The sequence below is a fragment of the Scophthalmus maximus genome, chromosome 11 (genome assembly GCF_022379125.1).
Source record: "Scophthalmus maximus strain ysfricsl-2021 chromosome 11, ASM2237912v1, whole genome shotgun sequence".
Classification (NCBI taxonomy): Eukaryota; Metazoa; Chordata; class Actinopteri; order Pleuronectiformes; family Scophthalmidae; genus Scophthalmus; species Scophthalmus maximus.
The window spans coordinates 16,825,439-16,851,037 of record NC_061525.1 but is presented as its reverse complement, the minus strand read 5'-3'; the positions used below and the strand labels follow the sequence as shown (position 1 = coordinate 16,851,037).

General features: G+C 42.6%; 1 protein-coding gene across 2 annotated transcripts; it reads right to left on the bottom strand.

Moving 5' to 3' along the window:
* Positions 1 to 3: 3 nt before the first annotated feature.
* Positions 4 to 24,792, bottom strand: inppl1a (inositol polyphosphate phosphatase-like 1a). 2 transcript variants are annotated; one of them, XM_047335720.1, is made up of 28 exons: positions 24,552 to 24,792; positions 24,216 to 24,452; positions 17,334 to 17,397; positions 16,573 to 16,720; positions 15,824 to 15,905; positions 14,283 to 14,429; positions 13,882 to 13,972; positions 13,573 to 13,662; positions 12,852 to 12,950; positions 11,911 to 12,061; positions 10,939 to 11,045; positions 10,339 to 10,441; positions 9,974 to 10,170; positions 9,595 to 9,712; positions 9,139 to 9,235; positions 8,761 to 8,899; positions 8,539 to 8,638; positions 7,977 to 8,065; positions 7,754 to 7,835; positions 7,497 to 7,586; positions 6,775 to 6,888; positions 6,226 to 6,402; positions 5,951 to 6,106; positions 5,010 to 5,094; positions 4,646 to 4,732; positions 3,734 to 4,499; positions 3,160 to 3,293; positions 4 to 2,638 (listed from the first exon to the last, which is right to left on the bottom strand). In XM_047335720.1, exons 2-28 carry the CDS (start codon positions 24,380 to 24,382, stop codon positions 2,539 to 2,541), a joined length of 3,780 nt encoding a protein of 1,259 aa, XP_047191676.1. In that variant the 5' UTR covers positions 24,383 to 24,452; positions 24,552 to 24,792; the 3' UTR covers positions 4 to 2,538. The 2 variants fall into 2 exon arrangements, with proteins under 2 accessions (XP_047191676.1, XP_035479528.2); XM_035623635.2 differs by having other exon boundaries at positions 24,216 to 24,792.
* Positions 24,793 to 25,599: the final 807 nt, after the last annotated feature.

The window sequence follows — 25,599 nt, the reverse complement described above, 5'->3', positions numbered from 1 at the left end:
AAATAAAGAAAGATATTAGATTTTAATTGGAGAAAAAAAATACATGTGGGTGAACAACTTGCATTAAGTTAACACAACTAAAAGAGGAGACTACATGAAGGAACAAGATAGACTGGTGTGACAGTCACAATTACAAACACACCATCTCTCTCTCTCACACACACTCACTCACACACACCATTGAGAACACGGAAAGGCCAGTAAGGCTAAAAAAAAAAAAAACAACACTCATCAGATTTAACATGTCTGAACAGCACATGAACATCTGTGTTTTAGTTGTTTGGCTGTTAAAAGATTTGACACATTGGACAACACATAAGTAACATGAGTCTAAAGGCTGCGTGTGAGCAACACAATCCAAGGGTGTGTGAATGAAAACGCTCCAATCACATCCTTAAAAGTTTGCATCATATTTAGTCCCAACCTACAGTTAGAGTTTTAGAGTTCTGTACGTTCGAGGTCTTCTCATGGCGAGCAGTTGGCATGTTTAAATATATTTCTTTACATCATCATACTACAGGATAAAAGGCAAGTTGTGTGCTTAACTGCAGTAGAAATGATCGGTGTGATGATGATCCACCTCGATAAAGGAGAAGTGAGGCGTCAGCATCAGGTCTTTTTAAAATGACAGTAAAAAGGCTTTTTCTTTCTTGGTCTGTCTGGTCTCGCCAGCAGAGGAGGCAGGATTTTAAATAAAGAACAAATAAAGGCAGTGTGAACACTAACAGGAAACTTATATGTACGATTTTTGAACTGCTTTAGGACAACATATATATATATATACAGTATATATATTAAGAAAAGAGAAGATTTCCTTAGTTGTCTTATTTTTCCAAGGTTTCCACAGTCAGTCATCTACTGATGAGGTTCTGTAACACCCCCTGCTGGACAATCGGGGAACGTGCCCTCACACCATCTGTCGTGGCAGAATTTTTTTTCTTCTGTTTTTAATGTATTATGACTATGAGAGGAGACGTCTTCTTCCACAAAATACGCCATGACCCTGGAACTAGGCTTTTTTCTTTTTTTAGTAATTTAACATAAGAACCAAGTAAAATCTGTAAAAATGAGAAAAAATCTAAATCTCTACAATATCACAGAAAACAAATGTTATGGTGACAAATGGTTTCTCACGGACAATTACAATATGATTACTTGAGAAATCTTAAGTGAAATAACTGTGAGTCAATCTATTTGCCTTTGTTCATGAGTTCCCCGCACACTGCTCATCGTGTCCGTCACACCCGGGTCATTTGCTGCTAAAAAGAATAAGATCCTTCTCCTTCTGTAACGTGAGATCTAATTTCCTCACTGACAATTTAAGTGTGGGCGGAAAAATTTTTGTGAGTGAAATCTTTCAAGTGATATTTCATTTTGGCGCAGCATCCAGTAGGTGATTTTATTGCCCCCAACTGCTTAATTCTTTCGCAGTGTAATAGTTTGTCGCAGTATGCTTCATGTGTCATTTCTCCCCTTAGGTTAAACGATACCTATAGGTTTCAGCAAACAAATCCACTCAAATCCACTAATCATTTGACCAACTCGCCACAATCTGCAAAAGTCAGTCAAAAAAGCTGGAATATCTTCCCACTGGCAAATACAGTCACTTACATGTATATGGTATACCAAAGTGAAATATACACTTTTAGCTCTAGCAGGACTTGTTTTACTCTATATTCCCTTTATCATGAAAAAAAAAAAAAGACAACATAAAACCTTTAAATACATGCAGAGACACAAAGACAAAAAAAGCCAGCGTTTCAATCACAGTTGGCCAGATGTCATCACAAAAGTACAAAAAAATAATAAAAATATGCACGAGCTAACATGCCTCGGGGGGCGAGCTCCTCTCCTGTCACAGCTTCCTGTCTGCCTCCATCACAAAAGCGAGGCGGTTCCTCTGCCCGAGCGGCGGGTTGAAATGACTCCTGAGCGAGTTTCCCAAATGTGAGCATTTACTGGGCGGAAAACCTGAGACTGAGAAAAAAACACAGTGTTGCTACAAGAGTCTGAACTGAGGGAGCAAAACACAGGCCGTGTGTTTTTCAAAGCTCTGGTCTCACACAAAAAACACCCCTCTTCTCATTTTTAAAATTCTCTGAAATCTCACTCGGGACGAAGAAAGAAAAAAAACTTAAAATCCAGCTTGAAGCTACAGATCTGAACTGACAATGTAACATCAAGACAGCTGCTCCACATGAGTCGTAAATTATCATGATCTCCGTCATCTCTTCTCACTAAGTTTAAGGCCAAGGGTTAAGTAGTGAAGCTCTAAGGACTGAAATGATTATCATTAAATAAGGCCACCTCTACAACAGCGACGACACGCATACAGTACATGTGGGGGGAAAAAAAGGACGTTGGTTTCAACGAGTGTTTTTGAAAGTACAAATGGAGTGCAAGTTCTCTCAGAAGGCACAGTCTGGCATTAATTGGCACATTCCAGATTAGTTCAGTTCAGAGATTTTGGCCTATTGGGGCGTGGTATGGTGCCGGGCCCAGTTGGGACCAGTCACCGACCAGTTTGGTGCAGTTTATTTATGTCGGTTGCTGCTGCTGTCTGAGGCTCTCCAGCAGGATTTGCTTGTGGGCGGGGTCAAGCACCCCTGCCTCCTCCAGGTCCTCCTCTGTGATGTCACTGTAAAGTCAAAACACGTTGAATTAAGTGACGTTTTCACCATGGCAGCTATTTTCATACGTGAACTCCGGGAAATGTGCGGAAAATTGGGTCTGAACATTTTCCTTAGTTTGCCGTTCACATATGAAGAACACAGCAGGAGATTGTCTGAGTCAGACGCGTTCAACAATAGCAAGACATTTTTTGGTTCATTCAGGGGGGTTGGTGTTGCCTGGGTAGAGGTCCCTCTTGCTCCCTGTGAATCTTTCAGATTTTGCTCACATGTGCTCACTTGCACAATTTCAGGAAATTTTACTAGGGGCCTGGCAGGAAAATTTATGGAAAATGTCGAGAGCAACATACATCCCCTCCTGAAAGGTTACGGAAAATGTCCGGACTTCAGTGCATGTCCGAAAGCAGCTATCCAAACTAGAATAACTACTACTCCCTCTCAGACAGATTTCAGTTGAAAGAATAACGGTACATATTTACTTTTTTCATTCCAGACAGACTCAATTTTCTGTTCTTAAATTGGACATTACCTGAGGAATTCCAGGTCGTCCCAGCCATTGTGTAGAAGGCCCTTCTCATACCTCTCCAGTCCCAGTCGTCCCAGCCACTCCCCCACTGAAGATTCCCCTACAGACAAGGATGAACTACTGCTGGCCCAAAGTGCCTGGACAGGAGAAACATAATGCAGGATAAGCTAAAGACTGAAAAAACTGCCACAAAATAGTAAAAGATACAATATGCTAGCTTTGGTTGGGCTAGATTTTTCTTCATCCCAAAAAAGGAAACACCAAAACCTTGATTAAAAAATCCAGATCCTCTGTTAACATCTTATAAATGGCTAAATAAAAGGTAGAGACATAAAGTGCTTCACATGAAACAGCAAAATATCTCAGTCTTGTCCAAGTTGAAGAGAGGTTCTATGTTTTGGAGAAAATGTTATATCAAAACTGCCATTAACAATTTTAAGAAAAGTCACAGCTTCACCCCCACAGCTACCAGAAACTAAACATTACTTCAATGAACGGTCTGTGAACTGTACACCACTGACAATAAGCTGAATGCCTACAGTAAAACTGTACATGCAAATTTTGATGAACCCCCCACCTCCTCAGGCATGTCCTCTGCGATGCTCTCTGTGATGGTGTTTCTAGGGGGGAAGGTACGGCAGGCGTCCAGACCTATACCCATCGGTTGCCCCCTGAGGGGAGGCGGTGCTGACGGTGCGCGTGGTGGCTGCCCAGGAAACTCACTCTCACTCAGTGTCTTTGCCATCTGGAGCACAGAACATGACTGGTCGTCCAGCGCCCCTACTCCACCACCACCACCTCCTCCTCCTCCTCCTCCTCCTCTCCTGAAACCCTCCCCAAGACCTGGCGGGGCAGCAGGAGAGGCTGCCGGGATCCTGACCTCAGCCAGGTCTGGGTAAAGAGGCCGCGGCTTGGGGAAGGAGGCCTCTGCAACCATTTCCAGGGCTCCCTTAGGAAGAGGAGGAGGGGGGAAGTCAGGAGGGGGTCGATTTAGTGTGCTTCCAACCGTTACCCCGACTCCTCCACCCTTTGCCCCCGCCACACAAACGCCCCCATCGTCTTCTGAAGAGCCTTCCTCGCTGATGGCCCGGACAGGGAGTCCTGAAACGTGTCTGCGTGGGTGAGGGGGCCCTGAGGCCGCACAGGAGGGCTTGGTTCGAGCTCCAGCTGAGGGAGGAGGGGCTTTAGCTGCCTGGGGGTTTGCAGAGGTAGGAGATGGGAGAAGCTCAGGTGAGAGAGCGGCTGCCGACTGGTTGGGAACGCCCTCCAGGATGTAGTAGGCGGGATTATTGTAGCTGTTCTTGGCGACGGATGAATCACCATCTGATGCGTCTTGCTTGGGTCTAGAGCAGCAGAACAAATAGTATGTTAATTATACATGTTATCATTTGAACTTTTAGCTGATCATTTTCACATCAAACTTGTTTATGTGAAATTTTAAGGTATGTGTGTGTCAGTTTGTGTGTGAAGTACATGAATGTGCCTGTACCTTGCAGCAGTTTCTTCCTTGCCGATCCTCTCTCCCTCCTCACTGACTTTGCCCAGCTCTCCTAACTGTTTGCGAACCACAGATGGCCTGCACGTTGGACACAACAGAATATGAAAAAGAAAATACATCAATACCGAGAAAATGGGTGTACTGTTAAAAATCAGTTTAAAAGAATGAGAAAATAAAGGGGTTGGTTCCAGTCTACTTGTCAGCTGGTCTTGTCTGTAGTTTATTTAGCATTGAGGCAGGATCGATATATTTCACCAGGGAGGTTTTTTCTTTTTCATTTACAGAAAAGGTAAAATATAGAATAATTTCCTCTGTAGAATGTGTACAAATTTGAAAAAGAGCAGAGTGTACTGACTTGACATATTCATGTCCCACTCTGGATACCATAGTGGATTTCCCTTTAGGTCCGCCTGTCTCATCCTTGTCCACACTGATCCACTCTGAAACAGAACAAGGATAATTGTTGGATGAGTTTCCCAAACCGCAAATCATTGACGCTTAAAAAGACCTTTCATTTAACTCAGGTTGACACAGTGTAGGGGTGGAGGCGATATAGCCTAAAAATTCTATCACGACATCTCAAGAAAATTTGCAACAACGATATTAATGACGATATAAAAGAAATTCTGAACAACATTATATTGGTGTCTTGCAGCTTCAGGCGGCAGCACCTAGTTTTCCAACTAGCTAGCTACCGTACAATATTATCATCGTAATAGAATTGTCCTCACATTTTATACAAATGTAAACAAACAAACGTTCAGTCAAGATGTAAACACCCACTGCTTATGGAAATAATATACAAATGCTTTCAATGTGAAAAGTTCAGCCAGATTATTTGACTGTTCATCGCGCACGAGTCCATGTTTCCCTCTGTGGCTCTGACGTTAGCTTGCGTGCTAATCGCTAGGCTAACGCCGCTAGCTCGTATCAAAACACAGGCGCTGTTACGTTGATGCGTGACGCAGACAGACTGGTCCCGGCAGATGATTGAAAACCTCCTGGGCCCGGCGAGTAGTAGCCACGTCCTTGCCACATGTGGCTTTATGTGCTGTCGCCGCCGCCGCTCTCCTCCTCTCACATCTTCGAGCTTGTGTCGCTGTTGTTTGAGCGCAGCGCATGCGCGGTGGGGGCTTAAATGCGTCTTACGTCATCACGTCGCTATATCATCGTTATCGCAATATGGCTTTTTTTTTTTTTTTTACCAGGTAAAAATTTGTACCGGTATTTATCGTGGACGGTACGATATGGCACAGACCACAGTATCATCACACATCTACTTAAAGGGTGAATTACCGTAAAGTCTCTCCCTGGTTCCCATCCTTTCAGAAGGGACTCTGACCCTCATGGACCCCCTGATGTTTCCCGTTTCCTCCCCGCGGTGGGACAGGTAGGTGTGGAACTGCTGTGCTGTGCTGCCAATCATCGATTTCAGAGCCAACACACACTCGCCTAGCAGGGGGAATAAAAAAAAAACAACAACACATTGTGGTTGTTGGACTAAAAGCAACAAGATCGGTTTGTCAACTTCAACGAATTTCATGGCAACACGACAAGCATTCTCTTCATACCGTAGGACTCGTATCCATCCAGTGATTTCACTGTTAGCAGCAGATGTTGGTCCTGAAGGTACTCGATCTCTGAGAGAAGAGGTTTGAGCGTCGTTAGCTGCTTGTTGGACCAGCCCACACGCAGGAAGTTGATGTTGTCGCTGCTCTGACTGTCGTTCTCGTAGCTCTTCTTAAACTCTACAGATGAGACAGAGAAATAGAAATGCAGGACAGGGGTTGGGGGTGGGGGAGGCAAAGGGAACGAGGTGGGTAGGAGAAAAAGGAAGAAGAGGAGGGAGATGTTTCTGTTGCATTTCATTCAAAATTACATGCCGGACAGGAAGGTGGGGGTGCAGCACAGGTCAACATGGATTGTAGTTTAAAGGTATACTGACTGCCTGAGATGGAGAGGGAAGGTGGAGGATACGAAGAGAAGAAAACAGATATAAGTGTGTTACATAAACCCTGACTGTGCAGTCGCTCCTGCTGGCATTCTGTCAGGCTGTGGAAAAGACGTGTGACCAATGAACGAGTCACCGCAGACGGACACGGTGCCGATGTTCAACTCACCTTCCAGACAAGTGGAGTAGAATTCGATGAAGAACTTGGTTCTACTCGCCGTCTTCACAATGGCCTCGATGCTCTCGAACTCAATGTAGGCCTGCTCTGAAGACTTTGGCAAACCTGGAAAGAAACAAGTGAACAGTAAGGACATGAGAAGAACGAAAATAATGGAGAGAGAAAGATCTGAGTAGCGTACAAATATAAAAGTAGTAATTTACACAGGAGATGTAAGCCAGAAATAAAAGAATGGGAAGAGATTAAACACTGCACTTTTCACAACAGTTGTTGCTTTTGCTCTTTTAGCAGGTAAAACAGGCATCAACTTTAACGAATATTGTGAAAACATAAGATGTAAAGCCTGTTACTCATTTTGACATGAGCAACAGACTGCAGTCATTTTTTTTTCCTTTGCCCAGTTCAACTCGTTGCCTACATCTGGTCTCTGTTAAGCCGTAATCACTCAACTGGAAAAGAAACAAATCATCACCAAGTTCTTAAAGCCAATGCTCTACATTAGCATCTGTACATTTGCAACTGTTTTCCAATGAGTCCACTTCATTTTGAAAATCTGACATGACTACCAAATCCTCTCTCTGCAGCCTAAGATAGAGCAAGGACCGAAATGAAGAGAGAGACCTCATGGTGAGTGTTTGACGGGAAGAAGAAAATACAAAGGTACCAAAGAAAATGTAATAAGATTATTCTTAAGTATTTATTAACCACTTTACCTTTCTTGGAGACAAACTGGGAGGTGACCCCAACCTCAAACGTAGCGAAGACAGGGGAATGATCACTGGTCACTATATCATCTGTACAGCCTAACCAAAGAAAAAGAGCATGTACATACTGTAAGTCTTGTTGTTGCTCAATCATTAAACGCGGTGTACGCCACATATAGAGGTTTACAATGTTTAGTTGAAATTAACCAATATACCATTTAACCTCTGTAACATTGAATTGAAACAAATCCAAAACAAAGCCTCACCATAGGAGTTACAGACGATGTGTGTTTCTGGGTACGACTTCCACAGCATCCTGTCACACCAGGACGGAACATTAGTCCTCATCTGGGACAGATGGAAAAGTAGAAGAAGACACAGCAGGCTAATGAGGACGGCTCACAATGAGAGGATATAAAGTGGTCAGGTAATTTGTCAGAAAATGGTTGGCAGTGAGTCCATGTGTGATGTTAAAGTTGATAAACAAACCCCTGTGGCCTTCTGCTTCTGCCAGACATACGTGTCCCTCGAGCCACGTTCGTAGCGGTAGGTGGGCGGGAAGGAGATCTCTTCCTCCGCTGTGAGCAAGAAAACATTCACTTACTAGAATCTGCAGCAGCTGAGCCTGGCAACATCATTACATCAATAAATCGAATTAATTTTTAAGAAATGTTGGGCATAAACCACACAAGTAATATGAGACAGAGGGTCACAAAAGTCGTAATTTTCGGCTTTTGCTAAAACAATTGGCTGTACAGAACTAACTTGACAATGGTTAAAAGGTATCTGCCCATCACAGTAAACTAAGAAAACAAATGGTGTTGATGAACTATAAAAGGAACAAAACAACATGGTGAGCAAGTGCTTTTGGGAAGTTTGAGTCTTAACATCCGTTGCTGGTGTTTATCAGATCATTGACATGAGGCTAAAGGACAGAAACCTCTTAATGATGAGATTTTTCCAGCACAAAAAAAAATTCCTGTTCTGACTCATGAATATCTTCTTGTACACAACGAGAGGGAGTAACGAGTACTGGCTCAGGCCTGCTCACCAAAGCGTAGAAAGACTTTGTTCTTCTCCCGCTCCAGGTTGAGCTGGTCCACCTTCAGCAGGGGATCGAACTCTTTCCTGTTGATGTAGTTTAAGATCTCCTGCACACACAGACAAAAAAGAAACAGGATCATAAACTAAGGTTACATCTTAATGTGATGCATTTCATGCTTCAGTGCATGTCTAGGTGTGTGTGTGAGTGTGTGTGTGCGTTGTCCTCCACCTGAATATCCATATCCAGCCTGTAGTTGAGGTCTCCCAGCCAGAAGAGGTGTGTGAAGCGAAGAGAGATGTCGAAGGAGCTCAGCTGCTTGTCGCCTAGCGACAGCAGCCTCAGGATATCAAGGTAGTTCTGGTTCCTCCTGCGGGGGTCAAAGATCATGTGTATCACAGGTAAAAGAGTAATGTTTGTGAGATGTTTTCTGACACACAAGCAAAAGGAAAGGGACATTTTAGTCTGTCACCACAACGTAAAATGACATTGTAGGGGTTTAAAAGTACAAGACCCTGAAATAAAAGTAACAGAAAATGAACTAAAACAAATTGGATATCCTGACAGGTACAGCCACACATAATGCGTGTGCAGGACAATGGTAGTTACCTGGCAATCTTCTCATTCCCTGATGTCAAGTGGCAATTCACAAAACCAAAGGAGGTTCCATTGAACATGAAGGATACACCGACGGCTCCTTTGTTACCTGTGGAATGATCAAAACAAATATACAAACTTAATATATAATATTGATTGACACACCTTACTTTAATAGAATCATTTTTCTTCTGTTGTGAAAATGAATCTCTAAAATGTCCAGACACACCAAATGAAAACCCTAACCCTAACCCTTTGTTAGTGATAAAGGAGAATTTAAGTTCATTCTCTTATCAGATTTATTAGTGTCAGGTGTTTGCATCATACTGATAGATGATATCTTGTTCCTAATTTTTTTCATTGTTTTAATATATACAGAAATACAGTTAAATATCTTCCTTAAATGCCCCTCTGCTTTTCCAAAATAATAAAAAAGAATTAAGCATGAAAACTGAGCAGTGTAATTACCCAGTGTGTTGGCAATGCCTGTCTTGACACTGGACATTCCCACATGGCTGATTCGATTCTCGTGTTCAGGTTTCACCAACACAGCAATCTTAATGTTCCACAGAGTCTGCACTGCGATCTACAAACAAGAAAAATGGACAGTGAGGAATTGTTAGAAATGATTCCTTCACTCACATTGTATGTGAGTCCTTCTTTATCATTAGTTGCACCTTCTCAAACATATTACTTCCCCACTTTTTTCTTCATATCCACTGCATGACTTGGATTGAGTAGGAATGAGCAAGCACAAATAACACGACTGTGATCACAGAATGTTATGTTGAGCATAACGGTCCTTGGTCCAAAATCAAATGTGTTTGTGGGTGCCTGCTTTTCTCACCGGTTTATAATCCAGTTCCGTCTGGTCTTTCAACATGGCACGTAGTGACTCCACCCACTCCCGATCACACACAGAGTTCTCTTGAGTCCCAAACACATAAAGGTCATGAGGGATGGTGACCGTCATCTCATCCAGAGTCTTCCCAAGGCCGCGGCACAACACCCACGAGGCCACAGACTTCGGTGAAGGCACGGAGCCTACACAACAAAAGACCAAAATGCTACAGCCTCACCAAAATTATTAATGATATGCTCTGGAAATAATTGATGTTTCTTTTCAATGTAACCAATGAAAAAATACGATGAGTCAGTATGTTCAGCTATCATCAAAGGTTATGTTCACCAATGTTTGTTTGTGTGTCTCACCCATATTCCAGGAGCCTATGAAGATGGAAATCATGTCCGGCTCGTCCTGGTTGGAATGTTTGTTCTTCATCAGCTGCAGCAGCTGGCAAAACGCCTCCCGCTTCTGAAACACACACACACACACAAAATGAGAGAGGAGTTCATTCCTTAACTCCTCTCTCATTTACATCACTGTGCGCAGTCAACGCTCTTCGGTATATTCCATAATGTTTTCCTCATTGAATTGGAAATATGTAAAGAAAAATAGCAATGCAGAGATGTACATGAAACACATTAAACGGAAGTCTCATGTTAAGAAGACACTGATTTCCTGGAGACTTGTATATGGTCTTAGACTGTAATCTGATAGTGAAAATACAAATAAAAGAGATAGACAAGTGTACCTCTTTGTCCATTTGAATATGTATGTGTAATGTTTGTTGTTGGTTGTATGTATGTATGTTTGAATTACTACAGTAAATGTAAGTGTGTGAATGTAATGTCTTGTATCTAGAAATGACGTTTGTGAATGTCTTTCTCTGTCTGTCTGTCTGTCTGTCTGTCTGTCTGTCTGTCTCCGTGCGTGTGTGTGTGCGCGCGTGCGTGAGTGAGTGAGCCGACCTTGGCACTAGCAAAGATGAAGTCTTTCCTCTGACTCTTGTCCTTTTCCTTTTCAAAAACAATGGCCAGTTTATTCTGCACCCGCTGAGACTTGATCAGCTGACGGACTGAGAGAGACAGAGACAGACAAACAGAAGACAGATGGGAGACAGTGGGTAAGAGATGGAGTTAAAGATAAAGATGGGGGAGAAAAAAGAAATGAGGACAAAGGAATGAATTAAAAGAATTAAAGGAGGTTAAAGTTAAGGGATGGGAATAAGAAAATAAAATTTTAAAAATAAAATATAATGTTATTAAAGGATTGGAACCATATTGAATACATTTTATCTCTAGTCCTGGAGTCCGGCGACATTAAAATTGTTTACATGCTGTGATGCAGCTGAATCTGACATATTACTAAGGCTTTCTTGCCATGTTGTGTAGCAGGGGGGTGACCCACTTCACCTAAGACCACCCCCCCGACAAATGAAAAATAAACACACTTTAAGTGCATTAATTAATTAGTTGAGGGAAAAATGTGTGTTGTGCAGTCAAATTGATCTTAACCTTTGCCCACCAAAATCTACTCAGTTTATCCTCGAGTCCAAGTTAACATTTGTGCCTAATTTGAGGAAATTCCCTCGAGGCGTTCCTGAGATATTGCGCTGATGAGAATGAGATGGACGGAGAGAAAACCCCAAAACATTATGTCTCTGGCCAAGGCTGTTGTCGGCACAGAGACACAACAAAACATTAACCATCCTTAAAAAGATGAGAGCAACCATTTGACTCAGAAAATGTCCTTTAACTAATGAATGTGGCTACTGTTTAGGCTGTCATCTATTAACTCAAGTGATCATAAGATGAGATGCGTCACTGTCTTTGAGGTAAACCATCTCTGTAATTTCCTTAGGGAAACACTGATTACTCCTAACTCAGCTCAGAACATACTGGAGTTACTGTGTTTGGAGTGTGTGTGTGCAGGTTTCTCACTCTTGTCATGTGTGAAGGTGGTCCAGTCCTCTTGGCTGTCTTTCACCTTCTTCATCACTACCAGTCGTCCTCCCTCCACGTCCACGGACAGAGTGTACTTCTGACTCTTTCCTATCTTTGTCAGTTCTGCCAGGTAAACATCAAGCTTTACCTGCGGTGAACCACAGGAGTAGGATTAAACACTCACACAATCTTTTATTCATCACACACTTAAATATTTCGACCGTTACAAAGTTGAATTTGTTTCTTTGAATCCATTTCTCAGGAAATTTGCTCAACCAGAGGACAGACATTTTTTTTCACTCTGAGTCATTTCGTTGGGGTCTGTTTTTGCGTCAGTGTGCAAATCAGATGCCACATCTTAAAACCAACTCCTCACCTATTCCTGTGCAACAGGAAGCTGCTGAGAAGTGATCACCACAGAGGGTGCAGATTTGACTGACAGCAAATATTTCAAATCATTCTCTTTCACGGCCTCCTCCCATATGTATTTGTGTCGCGTCTTTTGTACACACGTTCTCCTACATGAAATGATGATGATGCCAAAAGTGAGTAATACCATTCAGTATGTCAACGCCACTGAGGATGCTACAGGAAGTGCATGACAAACATTTTCAGTCTGTCTTCTGTAAAACCAACTATACCGACTAAAACCGCTATTCCTTGATGGTAACACTAAATTCAGTAAAATCAGGAAGTCCAGCACTCTACATACAATTTCAACATCAGGCCAAAAGATCGTTTCCTGAGATTAATTGCCCTGTGACAAAAAGTAAATAATTAATATTTATTTCCTGATGGAAAAAGAAGGGTAAGAAATGTTTTAAGCATCATACTCATACTGACTTCCATCACCCTGCAGAGATACTATCACTTAAAAAGTGTGTGTGTGTGTGTGTGTGTGTGTGTGTGTGTGTGTGTGTGTATGCGCATACGCATACCTCGAAGGCTTGCACAGGGATTGCTTTGCTGTGACGCATGGACATAGGAGGAGGGGAGCTTGGAGAAGACAAACTCATGTCCTGGAGAGCTTTCAAAGCCTGAGGGGAGATATATGACCAAAAAAATAAAAAAAATATGAAGGAGCCAAACAAGAGATGGACATTAAATAAAAAAGATAAACTGCATTGTTTTCAGCTGTAGTGTTGGTGTCAACAAGGAAACAGTTTCCCATTTCCTGTATGTGATCTAACAGGAGCAGAGAAAATAAGCCAGTGACATCACATGAGTCAAGACACATACTGCAGCATGATTGCAATGAGGCCATTTCCTGCCCAGCCAGCTAAAGCCCTTCCTCACAAAGTCGACCTTAGGAGCAATTTGACCTGTTAACATGTCAGAGCTGGTCAAACTGTACTTCAGACCATGGTTAACTTCAAAAAACGAATTGGTGATGTTTACAGAGAAAGAAAAACTGTGTTAAGCACAACAACAACAACAACAAAAACATGACACATCATATGCAAATACATAGATCAGGTTTTATCAGCAAACCGACAAATGGTAAAACATTTACAGAATCCCTCCATCTTCTACATCTGTGTCTTCTGTGTGTAGAGGATGAGTAAGAGCAAATTAAATGCAGATAAAAAGATAGAGTTATAGAGGGGTGGGGGGAGGGCATGTGTGAGAGTGCAGGCCTACACATGACTGAATGTGTACCTTCTTCTCAATGGAGGACAGCAGGTCTTTGAGAATTGCCAGCTTGGTCACAAGGTTCTCCAACTCCTGGTCTCCACCCTGATTCACTGACTGATGGAGGAAAAACAAGCCATTAGAAACCATGTAAGCAGTACCGTTTGAAAAGAACAACATGACTTGAGTAAGACAGATTTTCAAGAGGCAAAAAACTGTTTTTTATTGTGCAAGGTTTTGGAAATGCATTTCATCCAGACTTTCAAAGAAAAAAAAAGTGTGCACGGCAGGCGTAAACGAAAATTAGGAAATGTTGATGTAGCCAAAGAGTTGTACCTGCTGGATCATCTTGGAGACCATGAAAGAACTCTGCTGATCAAAGACTTTGGACAGAATCTCCAGACCAGACAGAACCTTGTCCACCTCCCTAGTAGAGGAAACAGAAAGATATTCACAATGTAGTTGTATCAAAATGCCCTCCTCTTCATTCAGCTCTATCTATAGGGAAATAGATATTTAGGTTTAACAATTAACAGGTGATTCAGTTGCTTTTTGTTTCAACCAGTGCCACTGTGAAAAAAACAGAGTTGAGGTAGCAACCAGCTCTGCAGGCAGAGAGGGCAAATCTAAATATGTCATTTTCAATGTTGCGATGAGCAAATACATGAAATGATTGCTCTGCCTACACATGCATCTGTGGAATATGTGTCTACACGTGCTGGTGTGTCTGTTTTTACCCATTAAGGCGTTTGCAGGAGGCCACTAGTGTCTTGTTGAGGTGAGGCAGGGAGCAGGCTCCCTGTTTGACTGCCTCGAGGTCCAGAGCATAGCTGCCCTTCAGGTACTCATGGGAGATGGTGCTCAGGCCATTAGCTGCTGGAGTGCTAAAACAAAACAGTGACAAAAAAGTCCAGAGAGAATTTTTCACTACAAGCCCATAATTAAATGTGTGTACAAAAAAATAATATTCTTGTGATTTGATGTTGGGCTGCAGAATCAGAGGCAGAGTCACACAGTAATAATCTTTAACTAACAGACCTATCATATCTAAGTCCCACCTATAGCTGTACAGTGCACAGTTGAGAGAATGTTATGAGTTCTTTCTTTCGCTTGTTGCTGTGTTCTATTAAATATGTAATTTGACTGCAAAGTCACACACAGATCTTTAAAAGTTTCAGCTGCCACTTCAAAAGGGCACTCACTCCTGCATCTGCGCACTCAGGATTTTCAGAATCACACACTTCCTCTAAACCAGCGAGCTGACTAATGTCTGCCCTGCCATGGATTTGGGACTTGCAATAAATGTATCACATGTAGACAGTGTCAGTGTGATTAACATGCCTGACTTTTAAGCTTCTTTCCATGAAAACTTCACGAATGAGGACGACTGTGACAATAAGGAGGATGTTGCTCAACTGACTTCACCAACATTTCTCTGATAAAGGTAACTTGCCAATGCAGATTACTCTTACTTCACTCATTAGTTTGAGTAATTTCCTCTCTGCACTTTTGGTGCCTCTCTAAAAACGATCTAATATCAGAATGATTTAGAAGATTAAAGCACACAGTAGTGTGACACTGACCATTATTTATAAATCTACTGTACACACATCTGAATGTCTAACAGACCCCACTGTGAGCCATTTCAACAGGATGTGGCTAGATAATATGTAGAACACAGGCACACAGGGACAACAGAGGATATTAGTGTGTGTGTGTGCGTTGCTTTAAGACATGCACCACTGCACATGCCAGCCCCCTAGAAACATTTCTGGAAAATATCCGAGCCCACGTGGGAACAGAGAAAGAAAATCTCAGGGCGAGAGATTTGACGGCCCAAGGTATTATCCGGGCTTCAGCCGTTGCCTGAATGTTCCGGACAATCTCCAGCTGTTTCTTCTTACGTGAACGGCAAACTTCGGAAAATCTCCGGACCCAATTTTCCAGAAATGTCTGAAAACAGCTTTACAGTATATAAGGTTTGATATGAATCTGTAACGACGTGTGCATGTTGTGTGACAGAAACAGAGAGAGAGACTGATGATCAGGGTTTGCGTGCATTGTTCATATCATCCGTGATTCGTCTGCTTACATTCCTGTGCGTGTATGTTGTGATTGTGTGCATGTGTGTTTCAAATATGGTCGTTGATGAGCACTACATGGTCAACGTGATGGTAAGGAATCTCTGTGGGCAGTTTGTGATTTGACTTTCAGCACTCACATATATAATCAGTGTGAATTCGACACGTGGAAATTTGTTCCTGCAAAGACTTGATACCTGTCTGTGGGTGTGTCTGGTCCAGAAGGGGAGGAGGTGGAGGCAGAGCGAGGGGGGAGGGGTGGCTTCTCATCCTCCCCATCTACCAATGACAGAAAAGGAGAGTTAACATGTGAAGGAAAAGGAAAGGCTACAGAAGCTACATCCATACTACGTCCCATCAAGGTCACTCAGATCCGCTGACCAGTTGCTTCTGGTCATCCCCAGGTCAAGGTTGAAGCAAAGGGGATGCCGTGCCTTTGCGGTTGTAGCCCCAAAACTCTGTAACGAGTTGCCTCTGCACAATAGATTGGCCCCTACGCTAACTGTCTTTAAATCCTGTCTTAACATGGAATTTTTACATTTTTACTCCTCGGCTTATAACTCAGTTTAACGATTGTTCTCCCCTGGCTTCTGTCTTTAAAACTGGTCCTTGTTCGGTCGACGTCCAGACTAGTGTTTTAGCTCTGTAACGGTATTAATCCCAGTCCATACTAACACACCTGAAAATGCATATCGTTTAAGGAATACACAGGGTTTCTTTTCTTGGAGCGATGATGAAGTGGAACTGTCACTGACAGTGGGTGGTTACAACGTTTTGCATTCACGTGACTGATAAAAGACCAATGAGGAAGCAAATGCGGCAGCTTTTCCAAACTTTTTGTGGACGGCAAGTGTAAATGTAGCAGCAGTGATGCGTTTTAAAATGAAAAGATAGTCCTGTGGATTATAGCCTGAGACCAGTGAGCTTGTTGTGGCTCTAGAGGTACCTGAGTAATCTCGGTCATCACTGAAAGCTGTCTCCTCCCTGTCCACAGTGTACAGCAGGGTGGTGACCAGACCCTGGCTCGGCTGCAGGTACAATGACACCAACTCGGGTAGTGTCTTAAACCGCTTAGGCTGCACGCCCTGAGATGTCTGAAAGGGAGGGGGAGGAGGAGAAACAGGGAGGGATAAACCGAGAGACAGGGTTTTTTACATGGTTTGAACATAACAATTACATCCAAACCGCTTGGCTACAAGCAGTCACTTTATTGGAATCTCTGGTGGCCCCTATTGTTCTACATTTAATGTTATGTAAGCAATTTTGACCGGGTTGTCTAAATATAACTCAAACCAGGCAACAAATTCAGCACCATTAAGAAAAAAACTGACTTTTAAACTGTCACAGGACAGGACTCTATAATGTGGCCACACAGATAGTCTGAAGCCATGTGTTATTGTGTCGTATGTTGTGAGTCTGTGTGAGACAGTGTGTGTGTGTGTGTGTGTGTGTGTGTGTGTGGCTGGAGGTGGTCACAGCTGTTGAGCACAAGGCACAAAGAGGCTGCTGTTGGTGTGTGTGTGAATATGAGAGAGAGAGAGAGAGAGAGAGAGAGAGAGAGAGAGAGAGAGCCAACAAAAGCATATCTGCCTGCCAGCTGCTACTGAAGCACATACAGTGTCTCCTGCACACACGTACACACACTTAACCTCAGTGGACTCTGTCTTTATAAATGAGAGTGTGTGTGTGTGTCCTCTTTTTTTGTACCTGTACAGCCAGAAATCCTTCTTCGTCTGGGAGGATTCTGTATGTGTGGACGTGCTTCTGAAACCTGCAGAGGAAGAAACGAGACATAGAGGGACACCAGAGAAGATAGATGGATGGAAAGTTGGAAAAGCAGAAGGAGGGAGGGAGAAGTGAGAAAGGGAGAAAAGACAATTTTCAGATTATTGTTGATAAAAAAAATAAATTCATGTCTTGACATTGGCACAAACTCCTGCGCTTGACCTCAGTGGATAGAGGTGTGTGTGTGTGTGTGTGTGTGTGTGTGTGTGTGAGAGCATGAGGGGGTTCAGCCGCTGTAGAGAGCTTCAACCTGTTGCTGTCCGTCACAGTTGTGAGCGGGCATTATACTTACAGTAGCATGATACATTAGAGCAGAACAGAGTTGAAACTGGTGTTTATACATTGTTTAGTTACCATGATAGCTCTAAAAAATTTTTTTACAAAATCTGAAAAACTATGAATTTGAGGCATTTCTTTCGGTCAAAAAAACTGCATATCGAACACGAGTGTGAATTCACTGCTGGTTGAACCACAAGCTTTTCTTTTTTGTGGGGGTAACCAATCACAGATCAATGCACTGACATTGTGATTTGCGATTGCACAGCCGTGACTACATGCCTGCAGCCACAAGCTGGAGTTTAATGATTTTTATGTCTGCACTTCATGTCTGCTCAGTGGACCAGACACAACATATCCAATTTGCCAAGCAAACGCTGTGGTTGATGTCTGTTGGGGTGTGCGTGTGTGTGTGTGTGTGTGTGTGTGTGTGTGTGTTTGGGTTTGTGCCATGGTTAAACATCTCCATATCTGTGTGGGTGTTAGGATGGCAGCCTATGCAAAACTCCTCCGTGATGCTTTTACTTCTGCTTATTTACAGGATGTGTGTGAATACACAATCTAAAAGGGTGGAAGGGTAAATCCATGTCAGGCGTTCATCCTGCCTCGTCCACTCAGCTGTATTTCCTGTCTTTCCAGGTCAGATCAGAATTCGACAGGAACTAAAAACATGAACTGGAATAAAAATTATGAATGTGTTTCAACAATAAACAACAACAGGGGTTACTACACTCCTGAATAACAAACACTGCCACAGTTTCATTAGATTCACTTCTAACAATTGGACCAAATCAAACTACACCAGTTTCTGTTTGACTTGAGCGCATTTAGTAAAAAAAAATTTCATTGGTGAAGTTACTTGATTGGTTGATCCTAATCAATAAATTATTGATGGCATCAGGAAGGCAAAATCAACAGTAGTTTAAAAGCATAAATTGGGCTTGACAGGAAATTTAAAACAGTTTCCAGTTTCTTGTACATCTGGAAATGAATTATGTTAATGTTTTAATTTGGTCTCACTGCAGTTACCCTTTTGGACTAATTTCTAACTTTTTTTTACCATCTACTTATTGATAATCCTTGCTGTAGTGGTGTTGATGTTGTATGTTTTCTTGATTTGGCATCATTGCTTTTATCTGATTTTTTATCTGAGTTAAATTAAAATGGGACGTGGCTAAACCACCAGGATAAAGAACAGAGGTTAACATGTTGAACGCATATACACGCAGCACTTTTGCCGACAAACGATCCATAAATCATGTCTCTTGCAGATGGTCACATTGTACAGTATAAACTTGATAAATATTTGTGCCTGGCTATCATGTCCATCTTTAAACACAGACAGCGAGACGAAACCGTGCCTTTGTCTATCTGGCCTGTGAAAATATATCCATATTTAATCCAGTCACTTTTAAAACACAATGCATTGTGGGTTCATTGGCACAGGATCCATACACAGTACACAACATTGCGTTTGTCCATCTGTGTGCGTGCATGTGTGTGTGTGTGTGTCTTCCTGTTGGCAGTTGATGAGATTCTCTGCAGGTCTGGGAAGTAAATACTATTGTTTCAGTATCAGCAAAGTTATAAGAGGGGAGGGAGCTTGTGAAATAAACAGGAGTTTATTATGGGATGGGAGTGTGTGTGTGTGTGTGTGTGTGTGTGTGTTGTAAACAATAGTCTGTGTTGAGGGTAAAGACTGCCACATTGACTGTCCTGTAAGAGTACCGCCTCCTCCTGTCCTGTCTCATCCAAATAAAACTCACTCACTCAACTGTAGAATATGATCATAAATCTTAAAGAGGATGTTGTGGTGAAAGAGAAGCTGGCGTCAGTTCCAGAAGGATTTTTTAGCTTCATGGCAACTGGCACAAGACTAAAAGCATCCTAACATCTTCTCAATCAAATTTCCACACTTTTGCAAATCATCTTCATGTGTAATATCTCAGTCCAATTAATTATGATTTCGGTAGTTTTCATGAAAAAGAGAGAGACAAAATTCACTGATTTCAGCTTCTTAATGTGAATATTATCTGCTTTCTTTGCTCGTCTATGACAGTTAATATCTTTGGTTTGTGGACGAAACACATCATCTTGGTGTCTGGGAAACACGATAGACATTTTTCCCCATTTTATAACATTTTATGGACCAAAAAACTAATCAAGTGCTTTCACATACTACATATTACTCTACATATTAGTGAGGATAATTTATCTGCGAACATATGTAGCACACAAATACCAATAAAACCTTAACACACAAATAATTACCGCACTCTGGATGAATCTGATAAGTTTTAACTGTTGCTCTTTTCATTGCAAAACAGTGGTAACTTCTTACAGAAGTCCACATATTACCTTGTAAATCTGCGTGCATACGCACAAACACTAAAGGTCCACAGACTAAAATGTAAAGTCGGAGGAGGTGAAAGGAAAAGGCCTCCCGAACAAAGTGGTCTGGGAGTCAGTCCCACTGCTGTTACAGCGTCTTCTAGACACCCGTCTATTCTCAGACAGCAGCAAAGTGGAAACACTTCCTAAACACACTGGTCACTCCAAGCCCTCAAAAGGGAAGTAGTCGTGTCTATGTATGCAAGTCACGAGCACAAGTTTAACAAAGAGTCATGGCTGGTAGCCGTTTTCAGGTTAAAAAAGAACATCCTTTGATGTAAGGGGTTTGTGGGCAGGATCCTAAAAAGAGGTCACTTTACGTCCACATTACTGCGTTTTTCATTTTAAGACGCATCACTGCTGCTACGTTTACGCCTGCTGTCCATACTACTACTGGTTTTTGAGTTTGAAAACACTGCTCTCCCCGTTTTAGTTTGAGAACCCCCGGGGCGACGTTGTAGTATGGACAGGCAAAAAAAACTAAACACAGGCATTTGGAAACGATGATGACACTGTCGCTTGCATTCGCTTCCTGAATGGTTCTCATCAGTCACGACTCAACCATCAGCGGTGAAGACAAAAAGGTTGTTAACACCTCACCTCCACCTCCTTGTCAGCCCAAGAACACAAATCCCTCATCTTACTTTTCATTATTAATGTTGTCGTATCTCATTCATAGCATTTTCTGTAAGTAAACATCTTGAGTAGACAATCTGCTTCCTGTTTACACTGGCACGCGCATGCCCAGTGGACGTGAATGGTCAGGTATATAGGTTTGTTGGATTCAAACTGATACAGAGCTAAAGCGCTCGTCTGGATGGGGATCAATTTTGTTTTTAAAACGCTGACGTAGTAGTATGGATGTAGCCTTAGTAGAGCAGTTAAGGTTAAACTAGTTTCCATGTTAAAATATCACATTGACAATTGTGTGCAGGGCCTCCGTGGTGCCATCTAGTAAAGGCAATCTGACCATGTTCACTAGGAAACAGAAAAAGAAAAAAAAAATAGATCAGCACACATAAGGCCTTAGCGCCCAGGGTGAAGCATCAGGGGCCCTGACTAAAAAAAAGTCTGTTGTCCAGCAGTTAGGAAACTTTTTCTAACCTCTGGTGATTCATATTTAACTTCATGGAAAATGTGTTTGTGTTGTTTTTAACCTTGCAATATTGGCAAAAGCGTACGTGTCATCTGACCATTAAACCTTTCCCGCTATACTGTCAGGAGTTGTGGGGGGAGCCGCTGGTCTCCTGTTTTCAAGTGAAATGAACAACAAATTAGACAAACTGACCCTTGACCGAAAGTCTTTCCACTTCCTGTGAATTTCACACATCTGTAACATGCGGTGAGAATTTAATTATCTGGTAAAAGAAAATGCCCGAAGGAGCTCAAAGATGAACATTTCCGAATTTGGTGGTCAGGGGGATCAATGTCATTGCGACTTCACAAAAAATGTTTGAGCCATAACTCAATAATAATGCTAATTAATTAAAAAAACAATTAATGGCTTTTGTTAAATTCTTACACAACGTACATTGAATGAGTTCTGGTTGTAAACTGCATCTTGACTGGTTGGATGACATAAACAACTGCAAGTCAGTCATTCTAGTTTTTATCTTGTTTAATGTTTAATAAAAATTTGAATTAAAAGTAGGTAGGTAGAATCGATTCCGAATAGTAAAGCAGTGGATCATGAGACCGGCACAGATGGAAGTCCTTTGAAAAGAGAACACCTGTCTGGTTATTATCAGCAGGGTTGATTATTTGTTCCATTGTCAAAAACGTTCACCCCCTGGCACTGCAATACTAACATATGAAATGTGTACGGCGAATTGGAACCGACTAAATCTCATCAATTCACACGTGTGTCCTCTTCTTTCAAGTAATCGGCATAATGAATGAATGAATGAATGAGTGAGTGAATGATTACTCGGACTATAACTGTGTCATGAGCAAATCACAGTATTGAACAAATGGAGTCATTTAAAAGCTAAATCATGCCCCTTCTATATATAATATATTTACTTCTATTGTGTCAGTTGACTATTTCCTGTTACATAGGAGAGCAAACGAAAAGATGCCAAGTTTGGACTTTCTTTAAAGTTTATCTTTGTTTAGTGGCATAGTTCTTTATCCCAATCAAAATTTTGCATATCAATATTAAAATCAAAAGCATATCTTTCTTTGTGTATCTCTCTCTTTATAAATATATATAAGCTATCTGCAATATTTTTTTAAACATCAACCAAGAAAAACTTTGTTAGCTTTCCCAGGATAGTTGGATAGATCGATAGATAGAAATCTTTGGTTGTGTATTTACTATAAATCTGTGGCAGCAGACCCATTGTATTTTGGGGGGTTTGTACATGACAAGAAAAGCAATGTTTTACACAATCAATTAATGAACAAAATGTCACAAAAGTGTGATATTTTTTTCGGGGGGTTTGAATTCATCAGAGTCCCAAGATGATGATGTATTCAAATATGTTGTCTGAGCAACAATCCAAAGATATTCATTCTGAAATGATGTAAAAAAAATAAATAATAATTTTAGCATATTTTTTATATTTTGCATGTTCATGCAGAGTACATAAAGCGAGTGTGCTGCTGCTGTGCACATATACACTGAGCTCAGCACGGGGTAAACTTTCAGATGGGGGATGTAGGTCGAGTCAATGTCAGAGCACTGTGTCACATGGCATTGGCCTTTTTCACTTGCTGCATCTGCACAGTGGCCCCAGCGACCTGTTAAACTTTGTGTGTGGGTGCAGAGGGTGGCGTGTGTGTCATTTTGTAGTAATTTGTAATTTGTAGTTTGAAAAGTTTAACATTCCATCCCCAAGGTACGTTCGACTCGGCTGAATCTACTCGTCAGCACACTATAGTGGTGCTGTCTCTGCGTGGAAGAGATGGATGGTGGAGGGGGAGAGTTTCAACACTTCTTTTGGCCAAGGAGGATGCCAGGCCCCTTCAGCAACCCTCCTAACTATATATACACACTCTCCTCACATTCACATTGTTGTTATTACAAGACATATTGTGTCTGAGGAGATAATATACACGTGTGACTCCAGCTGCTTCGGGTTGAATGAGCCTAAAATTACAAAATCAGATGCTTATGTTTACCTCCAGTTTAATGCCGCTGCTCACAACCCACAGGCTGATTGAAGAAGTGTAGAGTAAAAAAAAAAGCAGTGCTGCAGGCGACCACATCAGACTGAGACAGACAGGGACAGACCTGAATGTTTGTCACTCCTGCAAGTGCCATGCAGGAGTGACAGTGCTGGGCAAGACAGACAGACAGACAGACAGACAGACAGGCAGGCAGACAGACAGACAGACAGACAGACAGACAGACAGACAGACAGACAGGCAGACCGACAAGCAGGCAGGCAGGCAGGCAGGCAGGCAGACAGGCAGGCAGACAGACAGACAGGCAGAGAGACAGACAGACAGGCAGACAGACAGGCAGAGAGACAGACAGACAGACAGACCGACAGGCAGGCAGGCAGACAGACAGGCACAGAGACAGATAGGCAGGCAGAGAGACAGACAGGCAGGCAGGCAGACAGGCAGACAGGCAGACAGGAAGGCAGACAGACAGGCAGGGAGGCAGACAGACAAACACACACACAGACAGGCAGGCAGACAGGCAGACAGACAGACACACAGACACACGCAGACACACAGACAGACACACAGACAGACAGACAGGCAGGCGGACAGGCAGGCAGGCAGACAGACAGACAGTCTCTGTCTCCCACTCACTGGCCTCCAGGAGAAAGTAAACAAATGCATTTTCGGTCGTTCAACGTTGCCCCCAACTAAGCACAATGAGATCACATGCTGTACAAAAAGCAAAAGGATGCCAGTTTTGTGTGTGTGCGTGTGTGTGTGTGTGTACAGCTTGTGCAGGATCATAAGAGGCCAGAGAGTGAGTTTAAACACAAAGCCAGAGATTCCCCTAAGACCCGTGTGCTACCTATTAACACACAGTACAGTTTAACAGTACAGGGATGAAACTTTTTCCTGGTAAAACAAAGCAAAATATGGCCGCGTGCGCGCGCGCGCACACACACACACACACACACACACACACACACATCCCCCATCCCTTTTCCTTGCGATAGAGTTACTCACAGTACACACAGCGCGTACGCCCCGTTGACACTCTCGCTGTCCCGCACCAGGAAGCTTCCGTCCCTCCCGGCCCGCGCGAGCAGCTCCTCGGCCGCCGCTCGACTCAGGTCCCGGTGATACCACATCGGCGGCGCGGGCCCCAACGGAGAGATCCCACCCCCGGCCATGGCCACAGCCCCTTAGCACCGGGTTCGGCTCAGGCGGTTTCCCGACTTCTCCGTGAGGCAGATCCCGGTCCTGCTCCGGAGGAGGAAAACAATCCGGAGAGGAAACTGTGATACGAGGAGGAGGAGGAGGAGGGAGGAGGGGGGGCGCAAAAAAAAAAGTGGCACACACGTTATTCCGACGGCAGTTCGGTGATAGGAGAGAGCCGACGACAGGCAACAAGTTGCTCGTTTGTGAAGTTGCGCTGATTGCGGCTGTTTCCTTGGTTTCCTGGAAGACACGCCACCCTCCTCTCACGCGTCTCAGTCCCACGGAAATACTGCGGTTATGCCATCCGTCACTCGGTTCTCCGTGGTCCAACGAGCCGACCCTACACTCGGAGTGCCCCCCTAGTCCAGTCTGTATGGTAGATGCCAAGAGTGAGCCGACACGCGGGGTTAGCAATATCCGGTTTTCAAAATAAAACGTATATGGGCAAATAACATTAGCTGGATTATATTCACAGGAGGACAACTCTTCATTTCTGAGTAGCCCATATGTTTAGGGTACTTTTGTACTTTTACTGTCCTTTTGAACTTTGATGTTACCCATGTCCCATAATACTTTTGCTCTGCTGTCAAAACATATTTGCTCCATTATTTCTAGCGATGGATGATGGATTTGTGGTCATTCCTAGAGACTCATGTCTGGTGTCTGTTTAGCAGCAGAGTAGAGCTTGCTGAGAGGAGATGTCTGTGAAGATGATTCCTCCATGTCTGTGAACGAGTGTTGCCGTTTTGTGAGAGAAATGTGAAGATATAGGGTAGTTTTGGTCAAATGTTCCACCAGGGGGACAGCCTTGGTTGTTTACAAAAGTCACTTCCGTTCGCGTTGTGGTATAAACCCCGCCCATTATCAAATGATCGGTTGTGATTGGTCCGGCATGTTTTCTGCCAATCCCTTCCCAATGGAGGGACTTTTTAAGATGTCCCTTTGGTAGAGATCATAACAATTGCTCATTTTGTGATGAACAAATGGAAACAACTGAACATATATTTTATGTAAGTATGTCTTTTGGGAAGGTTTTTGCATTAATTGTTATTTCCTAAATTTTTCAATTTCTCTGAATTGACAAAAGAAAATGTGATGTTTGGTGTAATTTTGAAAAATGGAACACATGATTTAGCAAGTAACACATTTATTATTCCTGGAAAATTATTTTTGCGCAAAAATAGATTCC